The sequence below is a fragment of the Periophthalmus magnuspinnatus genome, chromosome 18 (genome assembly GCF_009829125.3).
Source record: "Periophthalmus magnuspinnatus isolate fPerMag1 chromosome 18, fPerMag1.2.pri, whole genome shotgun sequence".
Classification (NCBI taxonomy): Eukaryota; Metazoa; Chordata; class Actinopteri; order Gobiiformes; family Gobiidae; genus Periophthalmus; species Periophthalmus magnuspinnatus.
In genome coordinates this window covers 27,592,377-27,605,049 of record NC_047143.1, presented here as the reverse complement: position 1 = coordinate 27,605,049, position 12,673 = coordinate 27,592,377, and the positions used below count along the sequence as shown (strand labels likewise).

General features: G+C 44.9%; 1 protein-coding gene across 1 annotated transcript; it reads right to left on the bottom strand.

Annotated features, from left to right (window-relative positions):
* Positions 1-4,869: 4,869 nt before the first annotated feature.
* Positions 4,870-11,426, bottom strand: trim2b (tripartite motif containing 2b). The gene is made up of 13 exons (XM_033984014.2): positions 11,145-11,426; positions 10,067-10,212; positions 9,612-9,792; positions 8,383-8,642; positions 7,644-7,782; positions 7,255-7,434; positions 6,916-7,111; positions 6,668-6,768; positions 6,071-6,238; positions 5,733-5,901; positions 5,433-5,503; positions 5,189-5,329; positions 4,870-5,046 (listed from the first exon to the last, which is right to left on the bottom strand). Exons 1-13 carry the CDS (start codon positions 11,238-11,240, stop codon positions 4,894-4,896), a joined length of 2,001 nt encoding a protein of 666 aa, XP_033839905.1. The 5' UTR covers positions 11,241-11,426; the 3' UTR covers positions 4,870-4,893.
* Positions 11,427-12,673: the final 1,247 nt, after the last annotated feature.

The following is a 12,673-nucleotide window of genomic DNA, read 5'->3' as shown; positions in this document are numbered from 1 at the left end:
CCCCCCCCCAAAACAAACAAACAAACAAACAAACAAAACAACTCAAAATAACTAAAAACAAACAATTAAAAAAGTCAAAACAACAAAAAAATTTATATATAATAAAAATAATAATAAAAAAAACCCTCAAAATAACAAAAAACAAAACAAAAAACAAACCCAAAAATAACTAAAATAAATAAAATCAAAAATAAAATCAAAATAACAAAAAAAAAAAAGAACCCCAGGATCATATAGAGGGTTAAAACAAACATTTAAGACCAAAATGAGTCTGAAGCAGCAGAGACAAAAAGAGGACAGAGATTTTACGCAGAAAGTGAATTGGAGCCAGAGTCGATGGAGCAGGAAGTGCGTCCCATGATCACTTCCTGACCGTGTCCCAATTCAGGGTCCGGAAGTGACGTAGGTTTTCTTCAAATGCAGCTGATGATGTGAGACACGGCGCCTGTTTGGAGCGCAGCGGCTAACAGGTTAGCTATGAACCTAGCTAACCTGCTATAAACGTAATAATAAAGTCTATGGTCCAAACTTTTGTCTAGTCGTGAACATAATGACCTCTCGTCTTTAGACTCACTAACCATAATTTGATTCTTTGATTATCTCATCACTAAATTAAAATAAACTGAACATGTCACTGAAACGTAACATTATTTGATTGAAAATTTTGATAAAAATCGTATACTTTTCCGTTTTGGTTTATAATTTAATAATAACATAAGTTTTTATTTACACTTCCTGATTGGACGAGAGCAGCGTCGTGATTGGTCGATGAAGAAGACAAAGAGAGACATTTTTCAACATGAGTTTATTTGAAAAAAAAACATTTATAATTAAGGCTAAAATTTGAACCAAGTCACTTAAAAAATAAAAAAGCACATTTCATTTCAGATGCATTCAGATTTCAGCATTCAAAAGAAGAGTCTGCTCAATGTCAGATCATTTTAATAAAACAAACAAATAAATAAAGTTTGAGAAATAAACAAATAAAAGGCAACGACAGAAGCATAAATGTATAAAAATATAAATGAAGCACGATTTAAAAAGTTCGCACAAAAGTGACACATTCAAAATGTAAACGATAACATTCAGGAATCACTCTGGGGACGCACCGATCCGGCTCTTTCTGTTCCGATACCGATACTAGAGACTGAAATGATCCTTTAAACGGCGTCTGGGTAAATATGAGATTTGAGTAACTACAGAACAACGGGATCGACTGGACCGATACTGACTGGACCGATATCGACTGGACCGATATCCGATCCACCAAAATTGCCCATATCGGCGACAATATGTGATACCAGTATTGTATCGTATCGGTGCGTCCCTAGTTTTTACATTTGTGTTTCTTATTTTCTTTCAGATATGATTTTGTTTATATTTTGTTTGTTTCATTTTTCAAAATAACACATCTTTTATTCGTTAAAGCTCCGTCTGCGTCTGTTTGTTTTCACGTCCAGGGGTGTCGACTCGGGGGGTAAAGGGGTCTGCGGTCCCGGGGCCCAGGACTTTAGGGGCCCAGAATTGAACCTTCATTTATATTAGAGCTGGGCCAGGGTGAACTCACGCTCCGCCACTAGAGGGCGCACTATCACAAACACATAAGGTCACAGACGGCAGCTTTAACTCTACAGATCACACTGAGGTCATAATTCATCTTGATTAGTTGAGTAGTTCACTAATAGGACTTATATTTGTTTAACTTGTTGCGTGACAGCTGGAATGTTCCGTAATATGGCATTAAACTTATCTATCTCCGTGGAGACGAGCAGCTGACGCCACAACGACCAGGCGAGCTCAGGTTCCAGGTCAGACGCTGAGAATGCAGATCTTTGAAAGAACTTTACATAAAACAAACCAGCAACTATTACCCACGTTTAATGCCGTACTGTGGAATATTCCAGGCAAAGCAGTGACATCTCCATGGAGACAAGGAGGCTGCAGCTGATCCAGGAGGAAAAGTTACACCGTGCACTAAAATAAAATACAAAATCAGACTTAATGATGTAATTATAACAATAACTTCTGCAAAAAAAATAAAAAATAAATAAACTAATAAATAAATAAATATGAGACTAAACCAAAGGCAGATCTTTTGAAACAATCGTAGTTCGAGCATAAAAAGACGAGCACATGCGGATTTAAAACGACATTCGCTTTTCAGACAATCTCAATATTTACACCAGAGCCCCGGGTTTAAACTGTTCACAAGAGACGAGACCGGGACTAGACCGGGACTAGACCGGGACTAAACCAGGACTAAACAAGGACTAAACCAGGACTAGACCAGGACAGTTACATAAGAGCCAGCGCTCCCATTCAGACTGAAGTAACAAGACACCAGTGGGACAAAAACCAGGACTAGACCAGGTCTGAACCAGGGCTAGACCAGGACTACACTACAACTCAAACTGGGAGACCTAAACCAGGACTAAACCAGGACTAAACCAGGACTAAACCAGGACTAAACCTGGTCTACGCTGGTCCTTGTTGTGGACAGTTTGAAAACCACGTCTGGGCTTCATATTTAAATAACTTCTAAATATTTCACTTCTAAATCGATGCTAAACGTTGAACAAATGTAAATGTTTTTTTTCAGATGATTTCACTTTCTAAAGTCATTTCAGTATTTACTCAAACTTCACCAAACTCTCACGTCTCTCCAGGTCAAAGGTCAGATTTTATGCCAAGTCGACATTTTGCAGTTTTACTCGTGTTATAATATCGTTTCTTCATTAAAACACCTGGAGTTGGGCTCATTTTAGCGCCCCCTACTGACTTTACTCAAGCTAACAGCTATTGTTGTTAGCCTGTTTTAGCCGTTAACCATTTTACTTCTCAGTGGACCAGTAGAGAACAAGAACTTGCGCCCACTGCTGTAAATACATGTTTTGAATGCAGTAAAATCAACACAAAATTCTAACATTTACAATTATCTTATTATCGTTAAGTATTAAACTGAAAAATCCCAGACTGCAGATTATACAGATTATCTTTTTTTTCTGGTATTAAGTTAAAAATTATATAAATGATGTGGATAATTCATTCATAATTTTACATTTTGTTCATATTAAACGACAATATTCATCTAAAACAATGCTCTCTGACGTCTTCACTTCTTCATATTTTTGTACAGAGGAGTCAGAGGAGTGGGCGGGGCAAGGGGGTAGGTGAAATGCAGATTTTGTTCAGATGTTTCTCCATGTTCTAGTCATTTCTTCTCATTGATTTATGTTTGAGTTTAATCTTTAATCCACTATTTTCAAGACGCCATTTTGTCGATCGGCCCCCGTTTAACCTCCACTGTGACACGCCCACTGTGACACGCCCACTGTGACACGCCCACTGTGACACGCCCACTGTGACACGCCCACGCCCACTGGGACACGCCCACTCTGATGTCCGCACTTCCTTCTCCAGTTTTACTTTCTTAATCGTTGATACTTGTAGGATTCTGCAGCGTCGCGTCGTCATTTTGGCACAAATGAAAAACAAAGTGCTGCTGTAGTGTGACGTGCATCTGTCCACAGGGGGCGCCACAGTCTGTCAGTGGACTTGTTTCTTTTATTAAGTTGTTTTAGATGAATATTGTGATTTAAAATATGTAAATTATAACAGAATGATCCACAGGAGTCACAGATGAGAACCGTAGAGACACAATAGGGCTGGTTTAATGTTCATTTTGTTTTAAAAGTCCATTTAACACATAATCTAGGACCTTTATGTCTTGGCTTTCTTTTTCCCAAAAGGTTGATTGACACTCGCTCCTGCATATCGCTCAGTACTCGCTCTGACATCACTTAATGAAAGGTCGAGTGTTTTTGGCCAGATGTGAAACAGTGAAGAACAGATCCAAGATGGCGTCTGTGGATCCAAGATGGAGTCTGTGGATCCAAGATGGCGTCTGTCTGTGGATCCAAGATGGAGTCTGTGGATCCAAGATGGAGTCTGTGGATCCAAGATGGCGTCTGTCTGTGGATCCAAGATGGAGTCTGTGGATCCAAGATGGAGTCTGTGGATCCAAGATGGCGTCTGTCTGTGGATCCAAGATGGAGTCTGTGGATCCAAGATGGAGTCTGTGGATCCAAGATGGCGTCTGTCTGTGGATCCAAGATGGCATCTGTGGTTCCAAGATGGCGTCTGTGGGTCCAAGATGGCGTCTGTGGGTCCAAGATGGCGTCTGTCTGTGGATCCAAGATGGCGTCTGTGGTTCCAAGATGGCGTCTGTGGGTCCAAGATGGCGTCTGTGGGTCCAAGATGGCGTCTGTGGGTCCAAGATGGCGTCTGTGGGTCCAAGATGGCGTCTGTCTGTGGATCCAAAATGGCGTTTGTGGATCCAAGATGGCGTCTAGTTTCACGCACAAATATCCTTCTCCTCCTTCACTTCCGCCTTTTCACATTTTCAAACGGACCTCGACAGTGAGCGGCAACATCGAGAACGAAAACTCAAATTCAGTTTCCCCATAAACCACCGGCTTGTCTCCACGGAGATGTTTTCGCTTTGCCTGGAATGTCCCACAGTATGGCAATAAACTTCTATCTGTCTCCACGGAAACAAGCAGGTGACGGCAATGATCCAAGTCAGCCACCGGGTCAGATCTGTGGAGCGGTGACCACAGATCCCCAAACATGTGTTCACTGTAAAAACTCGACGTTCAAAATCACATGTCAGAGAGTGGATCCAAATATAATGCCAAACTGTGGAACATTCCAGGCACAGCAACAACATCTGCATCTCTGAGACAAGCAGGTGGCCACTCTCCAGCAGAGAAGTTACAGAGTGCAGCTTTAAAGGTTTATGGGGAAACTGAGCGGTGTTTGTTTTGGTGTTAGAGTTAGTGTTATGGTCGGGGTTAATGGTCAGGGTTAAGGGTCAGAGTAAGGGGTCAGGGGTCACTGTAGATATCTGTAGACTTTGAAGCAGTGGTTCCCAGAGTCGGCCACGACCACGTGTCCCTCTGAGGTGAGGGCCAGACCCTGAGGCCCGTACAGAGGGTCAGCGGACGTGTTTATGTAGGACAGGAACGAGCCGGAGCCGTCGAATACCTGGAACACAAACACGTGAGGTTTCCCCGCGGCCTCGGATTTCTGTGGGTGGGTCTGAGTAGAAGTATTAACAGAAGTAGGTGTTTTAAGTTATAGTAGTATTAGCAGTACTAGTATTAGCAGTATTTGTAGTTTTACTCACTTGGATCCTGCTGTTGCCCCAGTCGGCCACGATGATGTTCCCGTTCTGATCCACGGAGACTCCGGTCGGGGCGTTAAACTGACCGTTCCCTTCTCCATTTGACCCAAACTTCAACACCAGCTCCCCCTCCAGAGTGAAGACCTGAGAAGAACCAGGACTGAACCAGGACTGGCCCGGATTGGACCGGGACTGGACCAGGACCTGACCAGGACTGGACCAGGACTAAATCAGGAGCAGGTCTCACCTTGACAGAGTGGTTGTGGAAGTCCGTCACGATGATCTCATTGTTCTTGTTCACAGCAGCAAAATGAGGACCTTTGGAAACAAAACACTTTAAAATACTTTTGTAGTCCTCACAAACACATGTTTACACTGCCCCCTGCAGGATACTATAAGAACTACAGCTCCTATAGAGTTTAAACAAATGACAGGAGCTAATGTCATGTCCACGTTTTTATTATTAGTAAAAACAAACAAAACACACACACACACACAAAAAAAAAAATTAACAGTCACATCATGAGTCTGCGTTTCCTGATCTCACCGGCGAACTGTTTATCTCCAGTTCCTCGGGAGCCGAACTTCGACACCAGTTTTCCGCTGATCTGGAAAATGAAGACGGTGCAGGACTTATTATCGACCACGATCACGTGCCCGTTCTGATCCACGGCCACGCCCTTCGGTCCCATCAGACGCCCAGAGCCCAGCTTCGCCTGAAACGCACAAAACGCACAACACGATAAAACGATAATTTGGATTTTAAACTGTTACATAAATCCGAGATTATGTAACCATTTGAGGACCTTGTTGATAAAGGTTCTCAAACTGTCAACGTTCTGGTAGTAGGGCAGCCCTGGACCACCTGAGCCACTTCAGACGCACCTTGTACTTTCCGTCGGACGAGAAGATGCTGACCCACTTGTTGTCGTAGTCTGCGATGATGATGTCGCCGCTCGGGTGAACTGCCACTCCGGTCGGTCTCTGCATTTGACCCGGAGACCGTCCCCGGACCCCGAACCGGCTCTGGAACTCCCCCGATGTGGAGAAGATCTGACACAGAGACAGAGACGTAAACCAGGACTGAACCAGGACTAAAGCAGGACTGAACCAGGACTAAACCAGGACTAAACCAGGACTGAACCAGGACTAAACCAGGACTAAACCAGGACTAAACCAGGACTAAACCAGGAGGAAAACCAGGACTAAACCAGGACTAAACCAGGACTAAACCAGGACTAAACCAGGAGGAAAACCAGGACTAAACCAGGTCTAAACCAGGACTAAACCAGGACTAAACCAGGACTAAACCAGGGCTGAACTGGTTCTGGGTAGAGCTCTGATGTAAAAACTAGACAAACCAGAAAATTAAAAATACTGAAGGTATTACTTGAATATCACAAAAAATATTCTACTACTACTACTAGTACTTCTACTTCTACTGCTCATCCCTCTGTGCGTCTCCCTGAGCGGCGTTGGTACCTGGACGCACTGGTTGTTGCTGTCGGCGATGAGGATCCTGTCGTTGGCCGAGGCGACTCCCTGGAGGTTTGTGAACTCGCCTTTATTTCTGCCTTTTGTTCCTAAATTTAAATAAACACATAAAAATCTGACCATGAACCTGACGCGTTTACATCACCAGCACTATCATCGTGGTATCGGAATCGGTATCGAGCCTGTTCCTTAGTGTTTTCTTGATACTAAAACAGGATTCAGATCGTGTCCAGTACCCGTCCTGAAGATCAGGTCGTCTTCGATGGGGTTCTGGTGTTTGCGTCGGGGCGTTCCCAAAGCGCTGCTCGCTCTTTTAGATCCTTTCTTCTTCTGACCGGGGGACTTCCCGCGCCTCTTCATCCCGTCCGAGGAGCCCGTCGAGGGGGTGGCGTTGGCGGCGGAGTTGGTAGCTGTGGTCGTGGAAGGAGACACCTGGAAAATAAAAAGAAACCAGGTGAAGTGTCTCCGTCCAAACTTCAGACCGTGAAGAAGTGACTGAGGGAAGTTGATCAAGGCCAACAAGAGCCAATCCAAAGTGAGGTTCTAGAAGGTAACGCCCCTCCCGTCCGTCTCACCTCCGCCTCTGAGGGTTTGTTCACGGTCAGTTTGAACGGGCTGCCTTTGATGTGATGGTCGTAGAGGCGCAAAGCCAAAGAGAAGTCTCCTTCTTTGGGGACGGTGTAAACAAACTCGTACGTTCCATTTTTATGATCCAGAATCTCCCCGTCTACGATGCTCCCGTCTGGAGTGAACACCTGAGAGAGTCAAACGGGAGATTAAACACAAAACTGAACTTTAATCCATGTTCTAAGGCTGTTTCCTCCTCAAAAACAAACCTGGTAACCTTTTATTAATAGTCTGACTACATCTCCAAACCTCAAACTCACAAACTTGGAGATTTGTTGATGATTACCTGACCCAGCATCTCCTGAGGTTTTGTTTGGGGAATCTCTTCTGGACTCACCTCTGCTGACAGGATGGCGTTCCCGTTCTTACAGGCTCCTCCGGATTTGTCACGTGTCACTATGGTAACAGAGGCCGGATGTCCCACGATGCACTGCTCCAGACCGGCTCCCATGGCCTCGCTCTGACTCGCCACAGCGCTGCGAGAACAACAACACCTTTAGCGAACGAGAGACTGAAATACACCTGAGAGCACGGAGAAAAGTCACATCCCAAAACGAGCGAGTTTGAGGAAACCCGTCCTGCAAAAAGGTGAGTTGGGGTCAGAGGTCAGAGGTTAGGGGGTCAGGGTCAGACAGTAAACAGGGAGCTGCAGGGGTGGGTTAGGGGTAGAAAATTCAGACCAATCACAGAGCAGCGTTGTGTTTTGAGGAGGAGCCAAAGGTGAACTGCCCAGACTAAACAAAACAAACACGGCGACGCAGGTGGACGCAGTTTTCTATTCAAAAGGAAACTGACCTATTTGTGACAATGGGCAGAGGGAAAGCGCTTTGTGTATCTGCGCTCGTTTTCTCGTCCTGTTCCGCCGCTGTGACGCCTCGACCAATCACATTCAAATATCTGTCTGGACGTTTCCTGACCCCTTTGAGCGAGAGCTGTTCCAGACCGATAAAAGAACTGTACCCTTGAATGTTTATATAAATGGACATAGCCAACCTGCTTGTCTCTGTGGAAATGTGACTGTTTTGTGTAGAATATCCCAGAGCATGGCATTAATAATCTGTTGCCATGGCGCGTACCTGGTGGTGACGATGGTGCCGAGGTTGTGGATGGATTTGCGTAAAGCGTCTGTCTCCAGGACGAGGTCGAGCTGGTCGTTTTCTTCCGGGTCCGAACGCACCACGAGCCCCAGCGTCTGCTCCAGCCTCTGCCCCAGCTCCTGCTCCAGCCCCAGGGACGCGACGCTCGCCTCCCCAGCCAGAGCCTCCTCCACCTGGGCCCCGAGAGCCGACATGTCCCCCCCACATCCAGCCAGGCTCTCCATCTGCGCCTGCAACACCTGCACACAGAGCTGGATTAGACCTGGTTTAGTCCTGGTTTAGTCCTGGTTTAGTCCTGGTTTAGTCCTGGATTAGTCCTGGATTAGTCCTGGATTAGTCCTGGATTAGACCTGGTTTAGTCCTGGTTTAGTCCTGGATTAGACCTGGTTTAGTCCTGGTTTAGTCCTGGATTAGACCTGGTTTAGTCCTGGATTAGACCTGGATTAGACCTGGATTAGACCTGGATTAGACCTGGTTTAGTCCTGGTTTAGTCCTGGTTCTATCCTGGTTTAGTCCTGGATTAGACCTGGTTTAGTCCTGGTTCTATCCTGGTATAGTCCTGGTATAGTCCTGGTTTAGTCCTGGTTTAGTCCTGGTTTAGTCCTGGTATAGTCCTGGTATAGTCCTGGTATAGTCCTGGTTTAGACCTGGTTTAGACCTGGTTTAGACCTGGTTCTATCCTGGTTTAGACCTGGTTCTATCCTGGTTTAGTCCTGGTATAGTCCTGGTTCTATCCTGGTTTAGTCCTGGATTAGACCTGGATTAGACCTGGTTTAGTCCTGGTTCTATCCTGGTTTAGTCCTGGTATAGTCCTGGTTTAGTCCTGGTTTAGACCTGGTTTAGTCCTGGTTTAGTCCTGGTTTAGACCTGGTTTAGTCCTGGTTTACACCCGGTTCAGTCCTGGTTTAGTCCTGGTTTAGTCCTGTTTTAGACCTGGTTCAGTCCTGGTTTAGACCTGGTTTAGTCCTGGTTTAGTCCTGGTTTAGTCCTGGTTCAGACCTGGTTTAGTCCTAGTTTAGTCCTGTTTTAGACCCGGTTCAGTCCTGGTTTAGTCCTGGTTTAGTCCTGGTTTAGTCCTGGTTTAGTCCTGGTTTAGTCCTGGTTTAGTCCTGGTTTAGTCCTGGTTTAGTCCTGGTTCAGTCCTGGTTTAGACCTGGTTTAGTCCTGGTTTAGTCTTGGTTTAGTCCTGGTTTAGTCCTGGTTCAGACCTTGTGTTTGAGTTCGTGGGTGACCTCCAGTTCCATGAGCAGAACGCTCTTTCTGACGTCAAGTTGTTTATGCAAATCCTCAAATCCTGATTGGATGTCCTCCTCGATGGCTGCTCTCTGATTGGTCAGCTGCTGCAGGATGTCTCGGACCTGGGACAGAGCTTCGGACACCTGCGGCTGCCTGGACATCGCGACAAATTTGAAATAATAAGTTGAACTCTTGACTTGGTTTCTTCTTGCAAGTCTATGAAACTCTGATCATTGAATTATTAAGTTTAAATGAATCAGTTTCTGCTCCTGGTTAGAAATCCTCAAAACGGGCGCCATTTTGAGGACTTCTGACCATTCTAAAGTTGTCATGTTGGTTTTAAAGTGTATTCCTACGGCAATGGTCCCGATGAACCTAACAAATTCAAAGCCATGTTTCAGTGACGTCGTCCTCAGAGGAGCCGTACCTGTTCTTCAGAGCTGTGAGCCACTCCTGGAGCTGGACTCTGGTCTGGTCCAGACCCTGGTCCAGGTCCACACAGGGGTGACCCTCATGCCCCGCACAGTCGTCACACAGGGGGCACACACACGACTGGCACCAGCGCTCAGAAACCTGCCAAACGAGGACGAGACGCTCAAGGCAAATCATCATGAAGTAAAACGCTGAGCTTCAGAAAAGTACGAAACAGTCAAAGGTTTAAGTCCAACTCCGAGTTTAGACTTTAGACCCGAGTCTGGTCCATGTGAAGGACCAAACATCGTTTTGTCCAGATGAAAATCAGTCAGACCTTCATGCTCATGTTTAAACACTGCTTCAGTCTGAGACTCTGTTTCAAAATGTGTTGGAGCCAAATTTAACTTTGGTCCAAGTCCTGATCCAAGTCTAAATCTTTCTGCTTCTATTTCAAGGTTCTGTTTGGCTCCAGCTCAGGTGCAGGAGGCAGCTGTTCATGGGTGATGTTTAGGTTGATGTTTGGGTGATGTTTGGTTGATGTTTGGCTGGTGTTTGGTTGATGTTTGGCTGATGTTTGGTTGATGTTTGGCTGGTGTTTGGTTGATGTTTGGCTGATGTTTGGTTGATGTTTGGTTGATGTTTGGGTGATGTTTGGTTGATGTTTGGTTGATGTTTGGTTGATGTTTGGGTGATGTTTGGTTGATGTTTGGGTGATCTTTGGTTGATGTTTGGGTGATGTTCGGCTGGTGTTTGGTTGATGTTTGGTTGATGTTTGGCTGGTGTTTGGCTGGTGTTTGGTTGATGTTTGGTTGATGTTTGGTTGATGTTTGGTTGATGTTTGGTTGATGTTTGGGTGATGTTTGGTTGATGTTTGGGTGATCTTTGGTTGATGTTTGGGTGATGTTCGGCTGGTGTTTGGTTGATGTTTGGTTGATGTTTGGGTGATGTTTGGCTGGTGTTTGGTTGATGTTTGGTTGATGTTTGGTTGATGTTTGGGTGATGTTTGGGTGATGTTTGGCTGGTGTTTGGGTGATGTTTGGGTGATGTTTGGGTGATGTTTGGGTGATGTTTGGCTGGTGTTTGGCTCTCACCTTGCTCGGGTGCAGGGGGCAGCTGTTCTTGGGTGCTGCCTCCAGGACGGTGCACTCTTCGCTGCTGGAGTCGGGGGAGTGTTGGTGGGTGTCCATGGAGCTCCGAGCGGCTTCAGACCAGAGCGGGCTTCAGGGCTTTAAGTTTCACCAAAGTTACAGATTTCTGTTCGTCCATGTCCACGACACAATCCACATTCACAGGAAGTAAAACTAAAATAACACCTCCACAGCCACGAGTGACACGGAACGACTGTCAGTGAGGGGCATTTCTGAAGAAGATTTAAGGGAATTTGTGATATATTTGGAGAAAGTTACATGTACGACACTCCTGTTTATGTTTGAATGAAGTACTACCCCAAAAAAGTATTTACAAATCTGGTTCTGTATTTAATTTGTCTTTTGGTTCTATTTAATTAAAGTTATAGTTGCGTTATTCTAAGTAAAAAACATTCAGGTTGTTTGGTTTTAGCTGTAAAACAAAACTGGTTTGATCATAGACTGAAGCTGAAGCTGAAACGTGAAGGGAGCAGGGACAGTCCAGAGGCGTGGAAGTGTTTGGCACCTGCAAGAAACGAAACGAATGAAAACAACAGAGAAAATGCCAAAAATGTAACCGATAAAACCAAGAACGAGACAGAACTGAACCAGGACTGAACCAGGACTAAACCAGGACTGAACCAGGACTAAACCAGGACTAAATGTGAACTAAATGTGGACTATCTTGGCCCTAAACCAGGTCTAAACCAAGACTCTACCAGGTTAAAACCAGGACTCTTTTTATATTAATATTTGATCGAAGCCCCTCCCCCTCGGCTGCGTCTGTTGCCATAGAAACCTTTGAAGTTTTGGTTTGGCCTACTTCCATTCGTTTCACCAGATTCTCGGTTTGGCTTTTCCAGACTCGATTCATGGTGAGACTCTGAGGGATTAAGACTGAGCTGGAATTTAAGCCCGTTTTATGTTTGGAGAGAAATTATATTAAAATAAAATACAAACACCAATGAGAATTTTATGTGTTTGCACTTTATGGGACGCTCCAAACGCAATTTCGTTGTTCTTCTGTGACAGTAACTACAAATAAATTGAATTTAATTAAAATTATCCTATAAAACTCAAAATAAAATACTATAATTTATGTTTTTAAGTGAAGTGTCCCTGAAATGTCCATATTTAGTCATAATTCAGTCTTTTACGTCAAAGAACCCCCCCCCACACACACCAGAGCACACACACACACACACACACACACACACCCCAGCACACACACACACTGGGGTGAGGGAGGTTAAGTGTTTTGCCCAAGGACACAACAGCAGTTTTCATCTGTTGGTGTTGGATTTGTGCCTCTGACCTGTGGGACAGTGGATCTGATCTGAGCTTCAACAATGATGTTTATGTTTATGTTGAGGGTGAGATTCAAACCCCAAACCATCAGATCACTGGATAAACGCTCTACCAACTGAGCCACTCTGGCCCCTGTTCAGTCCCTGTTCAGTCAAGTTTCAGTCCTGGTTGAGTCCTGTTTCAGC